Source organism: Carlito syrichta, unplaced genomic scaffold, assembly GCF_000164805.1.
Source record: "Carlito syrichta isolate Samal-C Ts95f unplaced genomic scaffold, Tarsius_syrichta-2.0.1 Scaffold254407, whole genome shotgun sequence".
Classification (NCBI taxonomy): domain Eukaryota; kingdom Metazoa; phylum Chordata; class Mammalia; order Primates; family Tarsiidae; genus Carlito; species Carlito syrichta.
In genome coordinates this window covers 41,333-59,907 of record NW_007198503.1, presented here as the reverse complement: position 1 = coordinate 59,907, position 18,575 = coordinate 41,333, and the positions used below count along the sequence as shown (strand labels likewise).

Below are 18,575 nucleotides of genomic sequence, written 5' to 3'. Positions count from 1 at the left end.
CTATTATTTCCACCAACAAACCATTTTCATTCCTAACCATAGGGTCAAAGCTCAAACAAGGGGAATTTTATCCAGTTCCATTGAAGATGGTTGAAGTGTTTTCATCTTTACAAAAAGGTATGTCATTTCTTACCATAAACCTTTTATGTAGGATATCAAATAAAATACATTAGGAGCCACAGACAACCCTCACCCCTTCAGGAAGGAAAAAAAAAAAATCACTAAATGCCTGCAATACTAAAAAAATTTTTAAAAAGCAAACGCCACCTAGAGGATTTAAAGTGCAGAGTGACCTTAGGTACAACACACTTTCCCAAAGGCCAAACCTGTAGGGACTACATTTGTTTGCAGAAAATTATTTGGGTTATGAAATTTATTTTTAATCCTAAAAACACAGTGCCATAAGATGAGGCTTTTTTTCCTTTTAATATTTGACTTGACTTCAAGAGGCTACTACATTCTTCAGAATGGTTTTTATTTCAGTTTGGGCCCCAAGTGTAGTCCCACGAAAACAATGCTCGTTTTACTTTTAAAAGTCAATGGGAAAATAAATTCAATTTATATACAACTGTTCTATATCAACCTTATAAGAACACAGTTTATTTAAGTTAGCATAATGATAAACATTTTTGTTTTCTGTCTCTGTTCTGGGCTACATAAAGACTAAAAGAAGAAGTTTAACTATAAACTAATAGGGAGTCTACCCATCTTTTTTATTGTACTTAAAGAAAGTGAAAATTCAAAAAGAAGCTTACCATAGCAACTTTGGCTTCATAATCATTGGAAATCTGAACACAAACTTCCTCAGCCCTTGCCTGGCAAGCTTGCTCTACCACCTTCTTCCACTGCTTCTGTACCACGGCACGCCAGCCTCTCCAGACTTTCTTCAGTAGCTTTCTCTGGAAGTACTGGTCAGCTAGCTTGCCTTCATAAACCTAAATGAAAGTAAACACAACCTCAAAAACAGTGGACTGGTAAATATACTGTAGTAATAAAAATAACCATAACATGGTAGTCAATGTACACACATAACTATTTAATCCCGTGTGACCATATTATTCTCATCTTACATACAGGAGAACAGGCTTGGAGAGGCGAAGTAACCTATGAAGGCCACGTAAGTAGGAAGGGGAAAGCCAGATTTGCCTGACTCCAGAACCTGAGCTCTGTCTGCTACATCATACTTTATGCAACTAATCAAGTGGGGGGGGGGGGGTTAAATGAAAGCAAATGAGTAAACTGACACTTGCATCTTAGGTGTGAATTTAGCAGGACCAGGAGAACTGAGAGTTGCTGGAGGACACTATTTTATTTTACTTTTTACTTTACATTGCATTGCATTACATTTTATTTTATTTTGAGTTGGGGTCTGTCACCCAGGTTGGAGTGCAGTGGCATGATGATGGCTCACCATAGCCTCGTCCTCTTGGGCTCAGGCGATCCTTCCACCTCAGCTTCCTGAGTAGTCGGGACCATCAGCGTGCACCACTGCACCCAGTTATTTTAAAGCATTTTTTGTAGCGATGAGGTCTCGCTATATTGCCAAGGCTGGTCTTGAACTCCTAGGTTCAAGCAATTCTCCTAACTCAGCTTCCCTAAGTACTGGGATTATAGGCATGAGCCACTGTGCCCAATGTCTACACTATTTTTAAATATAGCAATAAAGTAATGCCTCTTTGTAAATAAAATATATTCAGGTATTTTAAAAGTAGAAACAATATAGGAAGAATATGATACGCTGAAGATTATAAATTCTTTCTCCACATAATCACATCTGAGGCACAACTGTTAAGTGTTCCATTACGAGGATGTGTATAATTTAGGTACAATCCTTTTTAACCTACTATAAACAGCAAATGATATATCTATCACACTGTATATCATATGTTTATAAAATCTGTTTTTCCAAACTATACCAAATCAAATTCCTTTGAAATAAGAGCAACATTAAATCATAGATTCATTTTGACTTATTAGAAAACAAATCTTTGACTTTAACAAGGAGCTGTAATAAGTGACCCTAAACCCTCTTGAGTTCAGAAGCCTACTATCTGTTGGTGATCTTCTGTTTCTACACTTACGTCCTGTCTGGATTTGACATGGCCAATTCGCCAGTGGAAGAAGTTTCTCATCAACTCTGTCTTTTCCTTTTGCTTGCCTATGGCATGGGACAAGCTAGAAATCACCTGTAAATAGCAATTAACTCAATTAGCATGATATCACAATAACAGCAATTTGTATTTTTCTCATACATAAAAAATGCTAGAGAGAATAGCATGGATCACTACTGTATCCATCCAGTTAGCCTCATTATTATAATATCTTTAAAAAGTCCACAAGAATAGACTAGATATCAACTAATAAAGGTGAACAAAAGAGGAAAGAAACTCTTTATTATGTGTATATCTTGGTAATTATCAATAAAAAAATTTATGTATAGGAAAATTAAGTAATTGACATTTAATTTGGGTAAAACTATACTTTGAAATTTCTGCTGCATATATTAAGTCTTTAATTCACTAGTCTTGAGGGCAAGGCCAGGTTTTAAATATCTTGCTAGTCCCCACTACTTTGGAAGTTCCTCAATTACTGTTTTATGGTTTTATGGATTAAGCAAACTCATAAAAGCAAATAATAGCTATATTTTGATGCACCCCTTCAGTGATATTATTAATCTTGTTCTTAAAAAAATCTGGAAGCCTTTACATCCTAAGATAAAAATCTCTCTTATAAAGAACTGAATAACTGAAATAAATTTCTAAAAAAAGAGGTTTTTTAAATTGGGCATATTTGCCAAGAGACATTTATACTTGATCTTCTTTAAAAAATTTCAAAAGAGGAAAAGGCAAACATTCTAAGATATTCATAATATTTTATTTATTAAGCTGAATGGCAGTACCTGTCTATTCACTTTACTCATTTTCATAAACTGAACATAAGTTATCTACACTTTTTGTGTGTGATACTTCAAAATAAAAAAATTAAATTTAAAACATTTAAAAACCTTAAAACAGAATTTTGAGTATAATAGAGAACATGACTGACATTAGAATCCATTGTTTCAAAAAAGCAAACTACATAAAATGTTCAAGTTTATATCCTACAGAACTAAAATATATGTACGTATTTTTTAAAAGTCATAATGTTTAATTAGTTCATTAGAACACCTGAGCTCTGCTTCTGCAGACAAGCAGCTGAGGTATCTGCCTCCAAAGTGCTTTTCTTTAAAAGCTGCCACCCGCCTATCCATACACAGGGGAAGGGGGAGGGGGTGGGAATAGGGATGGGACACAGATTTGTTGCCCATCTGCTTTGTTCCAAGCACTGTCAGGAGGCAAAAAGTTAGCAGAGACCTGAATCTTGCCCTCAAGTTTTTTTTTGTTTTGTTTTTTTGAGTTGGGGTCTCACTCTTTTGCCCAGGCTGGAGTGTGCATTTCATGGCTCACTGCTGCACCCTCAATCTCCTGGGCTCGGATGATCCTTCTGTCTCAGCCTTCCGAGTACTGGGACTACCAGCATGTGCCACCAAACCTGGTTAATTATTTGTTTTTTGTAGAAACAAAATCTCACTATGTTGCTTAGGCTGGTCTTGAACTCCTAGGCTCAAGCAATCCTCTTGTCTTGGCTTCCAAAAGTGTTGTGATTACAGGCATGAAACACCATGCCTGAGCACCCTCAAGTTCTCATGAAGCTAACATAAAGTGAAATGAAAAGTGTTAGTTCTGTGTTTGTCAATAAAATGAAGAAAGACTTCACCAATGTAGAAAGACCCATCACAGATAATCTGAGATGCTTAAGATGGGTGTGGTCATGCACAACTGTAATCTCAGCTACTGGGGAGGTTGAAGCAGGATCACTTAAGCCCAGGAGTGGGAGGCTGTGTTATGTTATGATTGTACCTATGAACAGCCACTGCTCTCCAGCCTAGGCAATGCAGCAAGACTCCGGTTCAAAAAAAAAAAAAAGAATTTGAGATGTGTAAAATGACCCTAGGAGAGTGTGTTAAAATATGGATAATTGCTAGTTCCTTGGTGTTCTCTTAAGGTCAGTTGGGAAGAAAAAGAAGAAAAAACTAGTGTACCTACATTTAGCATGCACTCTTAACTTTTTTTTAATTGACAAATCAAAGTTTTATACATTTATGAGGTACAGGGTGAGGCTTTGATATACGTATACAAAAACATATACGCTTAAAATATAAGAACAGCAAAGTCAATGGTGAAGATGAAATGACATTAAACTGACATATGTAATAGGAAGAATAAATCCTATTGCTGTAAATTTATTTTTCTATTAGTTTCTGAAGTGATTGTCCCTTTGTATGTTGTATGAGCGAAGTCACCCTCAGCTCTTGGAATTTATTATCTAGCAAGACATTTTCTGATTCTCAGTTAAAAAGTGATATAAAAAAGAAGACCTCATCTTTTCTCCCAATGGAGATTTCAAAGGTTTTCTGTAGCTCTTTCAAGTCGTCAATCTGGCTGTTCAGTTGTTTTACATGTGCTGCATGTTTTTCTTTCTCTTTTTTCATTTCCATTCGGTGCCAGTCAATAAAATTAAGTCTCCATTTACTTAGTTCGGATATGATGTTTGTCTGAAAAATAAATACAGTGACAATTAAGAAGACTGTTACTTAATATTACTTCTTCAAACTATACTGAAATTATGAAACATTAAAAAAACAGAAGGAGACTCTAACTCAAATAAAGCAAAACAAAAAAACAGAACAACAATCAACGCAAGAGTCACTAAAAGAATCAGAACACCCCAATGAAAAGTGTGTCTAGGTTCAACAGTCATGGTTCTTCATAGTTCACATTCACCATAATAGGAAAATTCATTTTTCTTGATTTAAGTAATTTTGTATGAAATCTTATTGTCATTAAAAAAATTTCAGGTCTCATTTACCATGTTCCTTTCTTTATTCAAAGACTTTAATGTAAGGTCATATGAAAAATACCAGGAAAAAAGGAGTCACAGGAGCATGGCCTGGGCTGGGCCATACCCACTGGTAAGTTATTTAGATAGGGTGACAGTGGAGACCATGGGAGCTATGACTTCTTCTCCAAACTATTTATCACAACGGTTACCTTCCAACAGACGGCTAAGTCTTTTCATCCTACTGACTGGCATAGATCAAAAATCGATTGTTACCAAAAAATTGGATAACAAGTTACAATTTAAATGGTTGCTGGTACACTACTCCAATGAACTTACACTATTCTAAGTATGAAACCTGTCCCATGAGGGGAAAATTGTAAAAACTATGCTAGAAGATTATTTCTAGAAAGTAAGGTTCCAAATAACAGAAAAATATAAACGCCACAGAACTCACATGACCATAATTTCTCCATGTATGTGAATACTCAACTTGGTTTTATAAAACTTTGTTTCAGAAAAAAATGCTATTTCCTCCAGTTTTTGAAGAAATAGCAAAAACAAACAAACAAAAAACCTTGCCATTACTGCAACATTTTGTTTTACTTAGGGGCCACTGACATCACGAAAATAAAAATAAAACTTCAGATTGATCAGCTACTCATCATGATTGCTGCAAAAGTGAATACAAAGTGAATAACATAGCTAAAGTTGGATCATCTGTTTCACAAAGGGAGAAACATTTCCATTAGTCATAACTAATGCTAAAGTCTCAATATTAGTCACACAGGGGCTGAGTCTTTCAAAACACTGACGAGATTCAATGGAACACGCAGAGCTGTGCCAGCAACTATTTAAAACCTGGCAATTCAAAGTATGGGTTCTGAACCAGTGGCGTCACATGGGAGCATCACATGGGAATATGCTGGAAATGCATATTCTTGGGTCCTGCCCAAGACTTTCTGACTACGAAGCTGCAGTTTAACAGGAGTCCCAGGTGATTCATATGTGCATTAAGGATAGGGAAGCACAGATTTAAAACACTGGACTGTCTCAGGAAACAAAAGGCTAAAGAAAGACTCTGAATTCAAAGAAAAGAAGAATAAACAGTACAATCAAGAGTAAAACTATATTAAACAATTGCAATTGAACAAAGAGATCAGCTCTCATGACACATGCTACCCTAAAAAATAGGTATTATCTCCATTTTAATGAAGAAACTAAGGTTTAAAAAGCGTTAACTGACCAAGTCAGAGTGGTTGTACATAGGCCACTGTTTCTTTAAATGTTTAACAATGGGCTGGGTCTTACACTTCTAAAATTCAATAGTATAAGCAGGAAAGATACTTTTAATTTGAACAATTGCAATACCTTAAGACCTGAACTCCAAAGATCAAGTACATTTTCCATCTTGTGAAGGTTTTCATCAGAAACAAGAAAATCATTCACAATAATTTCATGGGTCTCTGTATGACTAGAATTAGTTGCTGGTGAGGAAGAGTCAACAAAAAGATGTGAACTGAAAAAGTCCATGACTGGGTGAGAAGGTCTCCTTGGTGACAGCACCGGTGATGAGCCTAGAATAAAAGAAAAGTTGCAGCAGTCAAGCCGAATTGGAAATTACCCAAGTTGGTGAGGAATCATACCGGAAGGCTAAAAGAGGCCTGCCGCCTATGGAGGTGAGGAATATGCAGACAAATCATCTTTTAGGCGTGCCTTAATCTGGCTCTTTTCAATTTCAGTGCTGTCCACTGATTTAGGACTCACCCATTTAGGCATGAGAACTCTCCTACAATCCCAACCCCCACTCTCCCCAACAAATGGCCTCTTAGGATGCTTCAAATAAGGATGCTTCATATGTCCAGGTACAGCCCAAGCTAAAACAATCATCATCCACATCACATCTCTGCTAATCAAGTGCTTGATATTTCTGTAATAAAAATGTTATAAACATCAGCTCTCATGACACATGCTACCCTAAAAAATAGGTATTACTATCTCCATTTTACTGGAGAAACTGAGGTTTAAAAAGTGTTAAGTAACTGACCAAATCAGAGTGGTTGTATATAGGCCACTGTTGCTTTATATGTTTAACACTGGGCTGGGTCTTACCACTTCTAAAATTCAACAATATAAGTAGAAAGATACCCTCAGTTTTTCAGATTCTCTGTTGTAAGGTACCCTGTTAGCTTTCAATATGTATGTGAGAAATATATACATCTCTATGTATATAGGTACTTATATATATAATTGTTACCCCTTGCCCATTTACAGGGAAGTGGGGAGAGCCAGGACCCAAAGTGAAACTGACTGATGCCTATCTCTAAAAAGCACAAAATAGAAAAGATAATATTTTATGACACATTTGTCACACATCTCACATTTGTTATAAGCGTCCTAGTAACAAAGATGGAAGAGTTTTTCTCTTCCTTACTGAATGAATCAATCAAACAATGGCAATCAAGCCGTGTGTGGCGGCTCATGCCTGTAATCCCAGCACTTTGGAAGGATGAAAATCGTTACATTGGTACACAGTGGTGTGAAAGCTGGGATTACACATTGGTTTATAAACATATTTAAATTGGCCAAACTATCAAATAGCTCATTAAATCTTTTAAAATACTTTCCCTCTAACTTAGCAATTTTAAGAAAGGAAGCCACACACTACAATGCATTAACCTGCCTTATTTGTGTTATTTTTTGAATTTTATGATATTATTTTGAATATTACCACTTAAATTGGCAACCAACTGCATTTTAAAATCCTGCCACCAGGCACGGTGGTTCATGTCTGCAATTCCAGCACTTTGGGAAGCTGAGGTGGGAGGATTGCTTGAGCCCAGGAGTTCAAGACAAGCCTGGGCAATACAGTGAGACCTGGTCTCTACAAAATTACAAAAATTAGCTGGGGTTGATGGTGAACGCCTATAGTTCCCAGCTACTTGGGAGGTTGAGGTGGGAGGATCGCTGGAGCCCACAAGGTTGAGGACACAGGAGCTAGGATTGTATCACTGCATTTCAGCCTGGGCACCAGATGAGATCTTGCCTCAAAATACATAAATAAGCAAATAAATAAATAAATACAAACAAACAAATGAATCCCTGCCAATAAGTAACATGTTGAGATTGTTCCTCTTACTACATAGATAATATTCATTAAGCCACAAAATATTGTATGCTAATAACAACAAAGGAAAAGTCATACCATCTGTCTTTGAATGACTTGACACATTGAAATCACATCCTTTTCCAACTTCCATTGCAGTTTCTCTTACGACAGAGTTACTTCCTGTTAAAAGGAGAGCTTTTTAAAATGAACAGAACCAATCTTAAATAGAATGCCTAATCACACATACCTAGTTTTAAAAAGCAGCCGTGCCTAAGCAAGGTTTCAGGACAAGCAAATTGCAGCATGCTCGGGATGTAGGCACGGTAAGACAAAGACAAGAAGAAAGACAAAATCTGAGGCTAGAAAAGATTCATTATAACACCGATAAGCTACAACTCATGCATCAAATATGGGTAGAAGATGGTTTAGCCTACTACAGTGTTCAATTCACAGCACGAGGAGCACGGGCAGATGACACTAGAGCTTAGAAAAGGACTTGCTGTCTTATGACCCTGGAGATTTCCGGGGCCACTGCTTTTCACTAGTTGCAATCAATAAAGTGACACTGGATCCCCCAAACAAGGACTTCCTTGCCTCCACCACAGAAGCCTGAAGTCAACGGATGGCAAACAGGAAGCTTGGGAAACCTCACAAGAATGGCTGCTAGAGGCTTGTATCCACTTTGCAAACTTTGCCAAACCCTGTCCTATACCAAGCGACTATGATTTCATAGCAGAGAATGTGTGACGATAGATATACATGGTCTACTCTAGGACACTCTACTTGTGAATCGGGATGTCCAAGGGCTATCTAAATTCACTGTACATTGTATGGTTTCGTTTCAAATCCTTTTCAAATCCTTTTTTGGAAACGGCAGAGCCTAAACAAAGGACTATTCTCTTACACGGAAGAAAAGAGCAATGGTCTTAAACCCCTCGAGACTTTAAGAGCCGGAGCAAGAAGAACCCGTGTTGTGTCACGGGCAACAAAAGTCAGCAGCAGTGCTGGCAAGGGGAAAGGAAGCAGGCTGTTGGTAGTCCTCCCAAGGGCAAAGGCACGTAGGGCTAAGCTGATTTGTCTATATAAATGTATGAACAAGTATGCAGCACTTTGCCTGAGGTTGTTACATAGGAACTACATGTTGAGGTATCCAGTGTAATCAAAACACAATCAAGATCACTGTTGTAGAATGACTGTCCAAGGTTCACATCTCTTGAAGATCCGTAAAATTTGGGTAGGAAATTTTCTGTTAGAGTGTTTCAGTGTTAGAAGAAACACCTATTTTTAAGGTTCTAGTCCTAGTTCCAATGCAGTAGGCCAAAGACCAAGGAGCAATAAAAAACCCATGTCCACAGAGGGTGAGGGACACGAAGCACTAGGGATGTGACTTCCCAGAAGTCCAGGAGCCTTTTGACGCTGAGGAGGCTGTGTCAGTGCCTTCAAAGACAAGAATCCTGGGCGTTATGCCTCTTGGGTGCTAAATGTTCATGATCAGGGCTGGTTTAGGAAGGCTTTCCGTGCCTTTTGAAAGGGCACTCATTTAGAGTGAGCTGTTTGGGATGTTGTACTTTACTGAATAAGGAAGGAGGTAAAAGGTGCTTTTTCTTTCTTCCACTCATTTATTAACACACATCCTGGTTTATACTAGCTCTCAGTTCTGTTGCCAACGTGGTCCACAAATAGTTCTTCCTTGGGATGATAATCCAATAGTTCTCTATGCCCATATGTGACAATGTGACAAAGTACCAGCATGCGGTTCATAAACTGAGTGAAGGGACTTTGAAGGCTACCTATGGACCATCTGTAATTTTGGACTTGGGCATGAGTTTTCAAGATAATCCTGGCATAAAATCACTGGAACAAGTACTGAGATGCAACATACTCCACTAAGAAATATGAGATTGTGGCCAGGTGTGGTGCCTCACACCTGAAATCCTAGGACTTTGGAAGGCTGAGGCAGGAGGACTGCTTGAGCCCAGGAGTTTGAGACCAGCCTGGGCAACATAGTGAGGCCTCGCCTCTACAAAAATATCAAATAATTAGCCGGGTATGGTGGCATGTGCCTGTAGTCTCAGCTACTTGAGAGGCTGAGGAGAGAACATTGTTTGAGCCCAGGAATTTGAGGCTATGGTGAGCTGTGATTGTGCCACTGCACTCCAGCCTAGGCGACAGAATGGATCCTAAACTAAGAAAAAAAAAATGTATATGTATATACATGTATATATATGTAATTGCTATGGTATTGCTTTAATTTTATTAACTTTTTATAAAAGTAAGAGTCAAATGACACTCAAAGAAAAATCCAGCTGTCAGATAAGAGCCAAGAATAACCCATTAAAGTGTAAAAAGTTATCCCCGATGGTACTGACAAACACCCATGAGTGAGAAGAATCACTGATCCGGCGAGTCATTTTCACTATCATAAGTCAGCATCATTAATAAACTCAACAATAGCTTAAGTTAAAAGACATCTTGGAAAATACGTGTAACCTGGATTGTGAAGAACAGTATCCCCTGCCCCAGGACCTCTGGCCTCTGGCCCTACTTCTCCCTTGGGATGAGATGACAGGGCGGCACTGGGTTCAGTCACCATCGCATAGCGAAGCAGCTCTTCATACTCCTCCTAGGAGAAGCCAATAACTGACACTGTATTACAACAGTTACAACTGCATAACACATTCAACCACTGGATTTTTCTGTTTTTAATATTCTACTTACCATAATAAAGCCACATGCTTATCACAGTACAAAAAGTTTTAGCATTTATTCCAAGTTTGAGTCTTTTGAGTGCTTCTTGTGTGATTTTTACATTTCTGATTAAAAGTGAAGAGGTGATAGATTCCATGGCGACTCAACAATGAATCAAAAATTTTTGATCACTTATTCTTTTAAGCTTCAGATTAGTTTAGCTGAAGACAAGACATTCTATTAAAAAGCTACCATTTTCAGAATGTTCTTGATATTACGCAAACTCAACAAAATACAGAAGCCAACTGGATACTTAGGCTTATAAAATTGTACTGGTCTTCCATTATTCCCAATCTTAAACATACAGTTATCAAGGTAGCTGCACTGTTTTTGTTAACTAACTTTTTGAGAAGTAAATGTCACATATTTGATATTACACAATAAAGCTATACAACTATAATTCTGATTTAATCTGATTTTCATATTGGAATATTAAGTTAAATTGATGGCAAAAAGGGTGTATGTCGTATATTTGAAAACTACTAGTCTTTAGGACAACTAAATGTACAAGTGACTTGGCTTGCGTTCCAACCTTGATTTACATATTTAAAACAGACTCCTATATGCAGTAAATATTAGGCACAGCAAATGTTGATTTTTATATACTTTGAGGCTAATGACAGAAGAGAAACACAAATAGATATTCCAAAAAGAGACCCTTTAGAAAATTCAGTCACCAGAATCCCCTTCATTTTGCTATATTCAACTGTTTTTGTTAGTGATATCCTCTCATGAGAATAAATACGAATTTTAAACTTACATTTCCTGATAGCAAATAAAAGTCATTATTTCACAAGATGGTTATTACTGAGGCAGAAGGCTCTTATCAGAAGAAAAAATCATTTAGAACATCAAAATACAATATTTAATTTTTATATTGACACAACATAATTATTTAAATAGAGTTAAATTCTCTTAAATTTTAAAAATATGCTTCCTGAACCATATTCGTTTTCCAGGTATTAAAATAAAAGGAAATTCTCAGTTAGACAACTGGTTCCTATAAACCTTATTAGTTGATCAATAAAGTAATAAAATATATAAAATGTCAAGTGCATGGAGACTGCAAATGGTCCAGCAGTATTCGTTTTCTTTTTATTTCTTTTTTTTTTTTTGTCTGTTTTTGAGTCGGAGTCTCACTCGGCCGCCCAGACTGGAGTGCAGCGGCCGCTCCCGGCCACCGCAGCCTCGACCTGCGGGGCTCCGGCCATCCTGCCGCCTCAGCCTCCCGAGTAGCCGGAGCTGCAGGCGCGCGCTACCACACCCGGCTGATTTTTTGATTGATGGTAGAGATGAGGCCTCGCCAAGTGGCCCAGGCGGGTCTCGAACCCGCGGGCTCAGGCCATCCACTCACCTCAGCCCCCCAAAGGCGCGGGATGACAGGCCGAGCCACCGAGCCGGCTCTTTTTATTTCTTAAGCTAACAAGTAAAGCCCTAGGGCTTAATCCGGGTAAAAGTCCATCCAGCTACATTTCCCAGCCTCCTCTGCAGCGAGGCATGGCCAAGAGTTCCGGGCTGTGGGTTCCGAACGGAAACAGGGTGCGCAACGCCAGCTGAAGTCCCCAGGAACGCGGCTTGCCTCTCACGCCCCCTGCCGGGGCTGGCGGCGGCGCGCCGGCACGTGACAGCGCAGACGCGGCCCATGCCGCCAGCTAAGCGGAGCACCGGAGGCGGGACAGAGTCCCCTGATGGCCTCAAGGCTGTTACGAGAGCGTCGGTCAAACTCCGAGGCCCTTGCTTAGGCCCCTCCTGTTGGGTTTCCGTCAGAGTGGCCCAAATAGCACTCTGACTACTGTACTTTCCAAAGAGCCAAAGGAAACTTCTGACTTGGACTGAGCATGTTTAAAAGCCTGGCTGCTGTGGACTGAACACGTGTGTCGCTTCGAAATTCGTACGTTGCAGCCCTACCAGCCAGTATGGCTGAATTTGGAGGGGGCCTCTAAGGAAGTGGCTCAGGTGAAGTAAGGGCATCAGCGGGGCCGGGGCCCATAGGGTTGACGTCCTCCTGAGGAGCGACACCAGCAGCTTGCGCCCTCTCCGCCCACACACATACTCCACTGAGGCCAAGCCGAGGGAGGATGCAGCAAGCAGGCAGCCGTTTCCACGCAAGGAAGAGCGCCTTCTCCCCAGAAGCCGACCCTGACGGACCTCGATCTGGGACTCCCGGCCTTCACGAATGTGAGAAAATAAGCGTCCACGGTTTCAGCCCTCAAATCGACAGTACTGCGTTAGGGTGCTCCTGGCAGACTAACATGGTGCCTATCTTATACTGAAGTCCATACGTTTTTTTGGAGTTTCCTCCCTCTGCTGGCAATTACAACTCGATTTAGCCAAAGTAGCTCTGCTTAGTCGAAGTCAGCCTATTACCACCTGCAGCCTGTAGAAAAAGAGGGGGGCATGGAAGTCAGTGGCTTTAACTTGTGGCTTCTGTAGTCTGACTTCTGTGATGGATCAGAAAAAAGGGGGGAAAAAAAAAAGGATCCAAACATATTTCAAAGTTTCCACAATCACTATGATTTAAAGTGGAGATAAATATATATATATATATTTTAATTACAACCTGCTTTTATTTATTTATTAATTTTTTTTTCATTAATCAGTATTTTTTATTATGGTTTTGTGGGGTACAGTTAAGGGTTAGGTGTACAATTACGTTTCATTCAGGCACCCTGTTGATAAGAGGTGTTTTCCCATCCCCCGACAGATATTTGCTACTGTTAATCCCATCCCCTCCCCCCCATAGTTTCCCAGTACCGTCAGTCATTTTCGTACAGTATTGCATTGGATGTTCAAGGTCCATTATATGAGTGAGAACATGTGATACTCGGATCTTTGTTTCTGTGAGAGGTCACTCAGTGTTATAGACTCTAGTTCCATCCAGGTTGCAGCAAAATTCATGATTTTGTTCTTTTTTATGGCTGCATAGTAGTCCATCGTGTATATGTACCACATTTTTTTAATCCAGTCCTCTTTTGATGGGCAGCATGGTTGTTTCCAGGTTCTTGCTATTGTGAACAATGCTGCGATAAACATACGTGTGCAGGTATCTTTTTTATAGAGTGATTTGTGTTCTTCAGGGTATATTCCCAGGAGGGGGATTGCAAGGTCATATGGAAGGTCAATTAATAGTATTCAATGGTCATATATTCTAACTTATTTTAAAAACATTTTAAAAATCGGTTACTTATTTATTTATTTATAGTTGGAGTCTCACTCCGTTGGCCAGGCTGGAGTGCAGTGGCACACTCACAGCCACCCCAGCGTCAACCTGCTGGGGTCCAACGATCCTTCTGCCTCAGCCTCCTAAGTAGCTGGAAATACGGGCACGTGCCATGCCCAGCTAATTTTTGATTTATTGTAGAGCCAAGGTGTTGCCAAGTAGCCTGGATGGTTCTCGAACCTGCAGGCTCAGGCAATCCACTTGTCTTGGCCTCCCAAGGTGCTGGGATCACAGGCTGAGCCACTGAGCCCGGCCTAAAAATCAGTTATTTAAATGACTATTTTATAGTTCCATATGTGTAGATACCGGCCAAATGGGTTATTCCAAAATTAAGAATCAAAATAAATAATTTTGCCATTCTTTTTTTTTTTTTTTTTTTGAGTTGAAGTCTCACTCTGTCGCCCACACTGGAGTGCAGTGGCTGCTCCCGGCCACCACAGCCTCGACCTGCTGGGCTCTGGCGATCCTTCTGCCTCAGCCTTCCGAGTAGCCAGAATTACAGGTGCGCACTACCACGCCTGGCTGATTTTTTGTAGAGATGAGGTCTCGCCTGCCCAGGCGGGTCTCGAACCCACAGGCTCAGGCAATCCACTCACCTCAGCCTCCAAAGGCGCGGGATTACAGGCTGAGCCACTGAGCCTGGCTAGTTTTGCCTTTCTTAACTATCTTAAGATACCTGAGAATCCTAGTGTAACAACCAAAACTTGTAATTTTGTCCCCCCTCCCCACCAATAGGTGAATTGATATGGTGAGGGATAGCTGGAATATAGCTCCACCTATCCCTCGACCATTATATAGTTAGGGCAACTTGGCTGGGTTTCGTGCTCATCAGAAGAGGTTACCAGTAGAGAAGCACCACGGATGCCGCCCATCCCTCAGCATTTACGATCTCCTGGTGCATAAAGTATCGGCATAACTGAGAAAGTAACAAAAATCTCTTAAGAGGAATATTGACCTATGAGGCCCTTTTGTAGTAAATGTTTGGATTTACATATTTACCACACATGTAAAAATGTATGTCTATTTTGTTATTTTCAGATTGCCTTTGAATTTTGAAATGTTTCCTGTAGTGCAACACAAAATAACAACACTGTATCCGTAGGGAAAATGGGCAGGCTTTTGACTGTAGCCCAAGAACTAGTAGGGTCACAAGTGGAGGCTTACAAACAGACTCTCAGGCTGACATTAGAAGAAGGAAAATCACTTCTGGTAGGTCTCGAAGGTTTTCCCCCCGTCTTTCTTAAAATTACACTCTAGAGATTTACTCTTTTGATTTGAAGCTTTGTCTCTGGACAAAATGACAATTTAAGACTTACAAGATATTTACATTTTAGTATAAATGAGTTAACCAATTCTTTCTTGGGATTTGGATAAGGCAGAGATGAACGGTGCAGGAAAGTACTGTCACCAAAAAGACAGCACTACGTGGAAGAGGTGTCATCAACAGGGAAGGCTAGAGTGAAACTTTTATGTCACAATTCCAGACTACTTTAGTATTCAGATGTTTTTCCAGTAACTTTATGATGTCAAAATTCATAATTTCAATTAAAGGAACACATCTGTTTCATAAACTATTTTCCTAGAGCTTTTCTCCTACTACACAGTGTCAATAATTTACTCTTCTTAGGCATAAACACAATGTCCAGCTTTCCCCTCTTAAGTGACATAACTATAAAACTTAAGATATACCATGCTATTATTCTCTCACTTAAAATCTGAATCCATATTTCTGATAAAACATTTAGAAAGAAGAGAAATTTAAAACATTTCATGTGAACATCATACCACTGATCCATTTTATCTGTTAGTATCCAGGTCCTGGACACCAGATTGTTCTGAATGTTGTAGCAACAGAGACCAAACCTCAGCAAGCAGAATACAAGGGAATGTTGAGTTCTAGAACTCTGAATAGTTTACTATTATACTAATTTGCATTAAGAGTGAAAGTAGCATTCATGAGAGGTAGCTTTTCCTCTCACTGTTGTTTGAAGCCTTTGTATAAAGAGTGCTTGAAGAATTCATGACTATTTTTTGAAAGGTTAAAACAAAGTGAAGTACTTCCCAAAATCTGTAAAATAATTTCCAAAGTTTGACATTATTGTAAGTTGAAAAACTTCCTTGTAAATGGAATAAATGAAAAACATATTTCTATTTTTCCCTTATTTTATCACTTGGTTACAATTAAAAAGTCATCACAAATTTAGACATTTCTTCCTACCTGAAGATCTGAAGAGACAGAACTGCCTTGATTGGATTCATTTTGCACAACTGGACGTGAATATTTCTCATCTGATGACATTCTGCACAGATACTGTAAAACAGTAGAGGCTAACTTTAGTTTTTTCCCCGATATTTAAGCTAAGATAAATGCTTTCTAGATATATATAAGTGCAAGAGCATCCTAACCTGCAAACAATTTTTATGTGATATGCTAAAATCATTTATTCAACATATTGAGTACCTAGAAGAAAAAAATCACTGGGCAAGAAAAAACAGTTAAAGATCCAATCCTAACGGTAGTGAGTTTTTAATGTAGTCAAGGAGATGAGACACACATGAAGGTTAAAGAAAAATGGAGGCTCTTCAGGAAAATCCCCAGTGGGGCCCTGTTGAGGAAAACGGATTGTGTTCACTGTTCTTGAGCAACGTGTGACAACCTGGTGCTGTGCACTTTCTTGTAAGATAGTGAATCAACAGAGAACGAACAATCTGTGTAAATTTACTTCTTGAGAAATTTACTTCTGGGGAATATTGTTTTAAGAAAAGCAAGCTTACACAGAACAACAAATTCAAATACATGCACAGAAAACTTGTTCAAAGTCCTAACCAAAAAAAAAAAAAAAAAGTCTCTTTAGTAACAAGTAACCAACTTATTCAAAAATCAAATAGTGACTACTCAAACAATCTGAACACCAGTTAAGTGTAAGGCATTGGCGAGGAATGTTAAAATGACGATGTCCTTGTTCTCAAGGATTCTGCCATCTGAGAGAACCAGACGTGTGTGTGTGTGTGTGTGTGTGTGTGTGTGTGTGTGTGTGTGTGTAATATAAATCTATATATCTATAAGATCGACTGATGCCTAAAATGCTGATATGGGTACAAAGTAGAGAGGCGGGAGTAGCTATTTTTCATGGGACAGGATAGTACAGATAAGTGGGAAAGGAGGCAGCGAAGGGTTTTCGAGAGGATGACCCCGTGCTGGGACTTGGGCGGGTCTCATCCTGGAAGATGAGTAACAGGCAGGAGGACACTCTAGGCAGCAGAGCGTCATCAGCACAGCTACAGAGGCATGGCCTGTATCAAAGCTTTGCGCCAGCCTTGTCAAATCCCTTGCTGTTCCTGGCGTGCATTGAGGTATGCTCTTTGGAAAATACGCTGCTTTCCATTATGCCAGCAAGGTATGACAACTGGGAACCCTACAACAGTAGCATTTTCCTGTTTCTAGGCTCAGAAACAAAGGAGAAGAATGAAGCTTGCTATAAAAAATGGCAGATGCGCCAGGCTCGGTGGCTCAGCCTGTAATCCCAGCACTTTGGGAGGCCAAGTTGAGTGAATTGCCTGAGCCCACAGGTGCGAGACCCGCCTGGGCAACTTGGTGAGACCTCATCTCCACAATAAATCAAAAATTAGCTGGGCGTGGTAGCGCGCCTGTAGTTCCAGCTACTTGGAAGGCTGAGGCAGAAGAATTGCCGGAGCCCAGCAGGTCGAGGCTGCGGTGGCCGGGAGTGGCTACTGCATTCCAGTCTGGGTGACAGAGTGAGACTCCAACTCAAAAAAAAAAAAATGGCAGATATACATCAGTTCACTACATTTCACTACATTCTCTAGCCCAAGGTATCAGAAACCACAAGATCAAAACATTTGTGTGCTTCTCTGTTGCCAGGGATACACAATAATGTCTTAGTAATTGTGTGGTTGATAGGGAAAGAGGGATCTGGGAATTCACTTATGCCAGGAACAGCAAGTGGTTTGATAAGGCTGAAGCAAAGGGAGCAAAGCAAGGCTTGGCTAAGGGTGAAACAAAAAGTAAGGAGCAGTCAGATCATGGAAGATCATGATTTGTTATATTAAAAAGCTGGGTCTTCATACAAATTATTAAAATGCTTTTTAAAAGTTACATGATCAGAAAAATCACTATGGCAGCTTTGAGATGGTGGCAGGATTGGAATATTGAAGAAGCAGAGATCAGCTGAGAGCTGACTGCAGTGGTCCAAAAGAGAAATGCTCCTTCCGAGAGTAACCAAGGAGATAAATGAGGACCCAAGTCCAGGAGGCAGCAGTGAGGAAGGGAAGGAGGTCATGAGTGAGGCAGTTGCGTTACGGCAACGGAAATGAGATCAAGGTCAAGGTCAAGGTGTTAAAAGGAGAAACTGTTGCCAGCTTCCAGATTGCGGGTTTGGGTAACTAGATGGACAGTACTACTCACTAAGGTAAGGAAGGAAGGTGAGCAGGTTGGGACAAAGGACAAGGAGTTCATTAGATGTGCTGGGTGTGAGGTTGCTGCCAGGCACTGAGGTTAAAGCTGCATGCGGGCCGTCGACGGCCACACTAGCTATGCAGAGTGCAACTCCAAGGACTGCCATTCACAATGGCTCCCATGTGGGAGCCCTGCACTGGGGC

The 18,575-nt window shown here is 39.9% G+C and overlaps 1 protein-coding gene across 2 annotated transcripts in view; it reads right to left on the bottom strand.

The window, feature by feature from the left end:
* Positions 1-16,268, bottom strand: part of POC5 (POC5 centriolar protein) — a 38,900-nt gene extending 22,632 nt beyond the window's left edge. Inside the window, exons 1-7 of one of the 2 annotated variants that reach the window (XM_008052039.1) lie at positions 16,174-16,263; positions 10,478-10,610; positions 8,084-8,167; positions 6,250-6,455; positions 4,418-4,594; positions 2,082-2,186; positions 756-935 (exon numbers count right to left, since the gene is read on the bottom strand). In XM_008052039.1, coding sequence (XP_008050230.1) covers positions 756-935; positions 2,082-2,186; positions 4,418-4,594; positions 6,250-6,455; positions 8,084-8,167; positions 10,478-10,610; positions 16,174-16,254 — 966 coding nt within the window. In that variant the 5' untranslated portion in view covers positions 16,255-16,263. Of the gene's footprint in view, positions 1-755; positions 936-2,081; positions 2,187-4,417; positions 4,595-6,249; positions 6,456-8,083; positions 8,168-10,477; positions 10,611-16,173 lie in introns of both variants that reach the window. The other variant, XM_008052040.1, reaches the window with a different exon arrangement.
* Between the last annotated feature and the right edge of the window lie 2,307 nt (positions 16,269-18,575).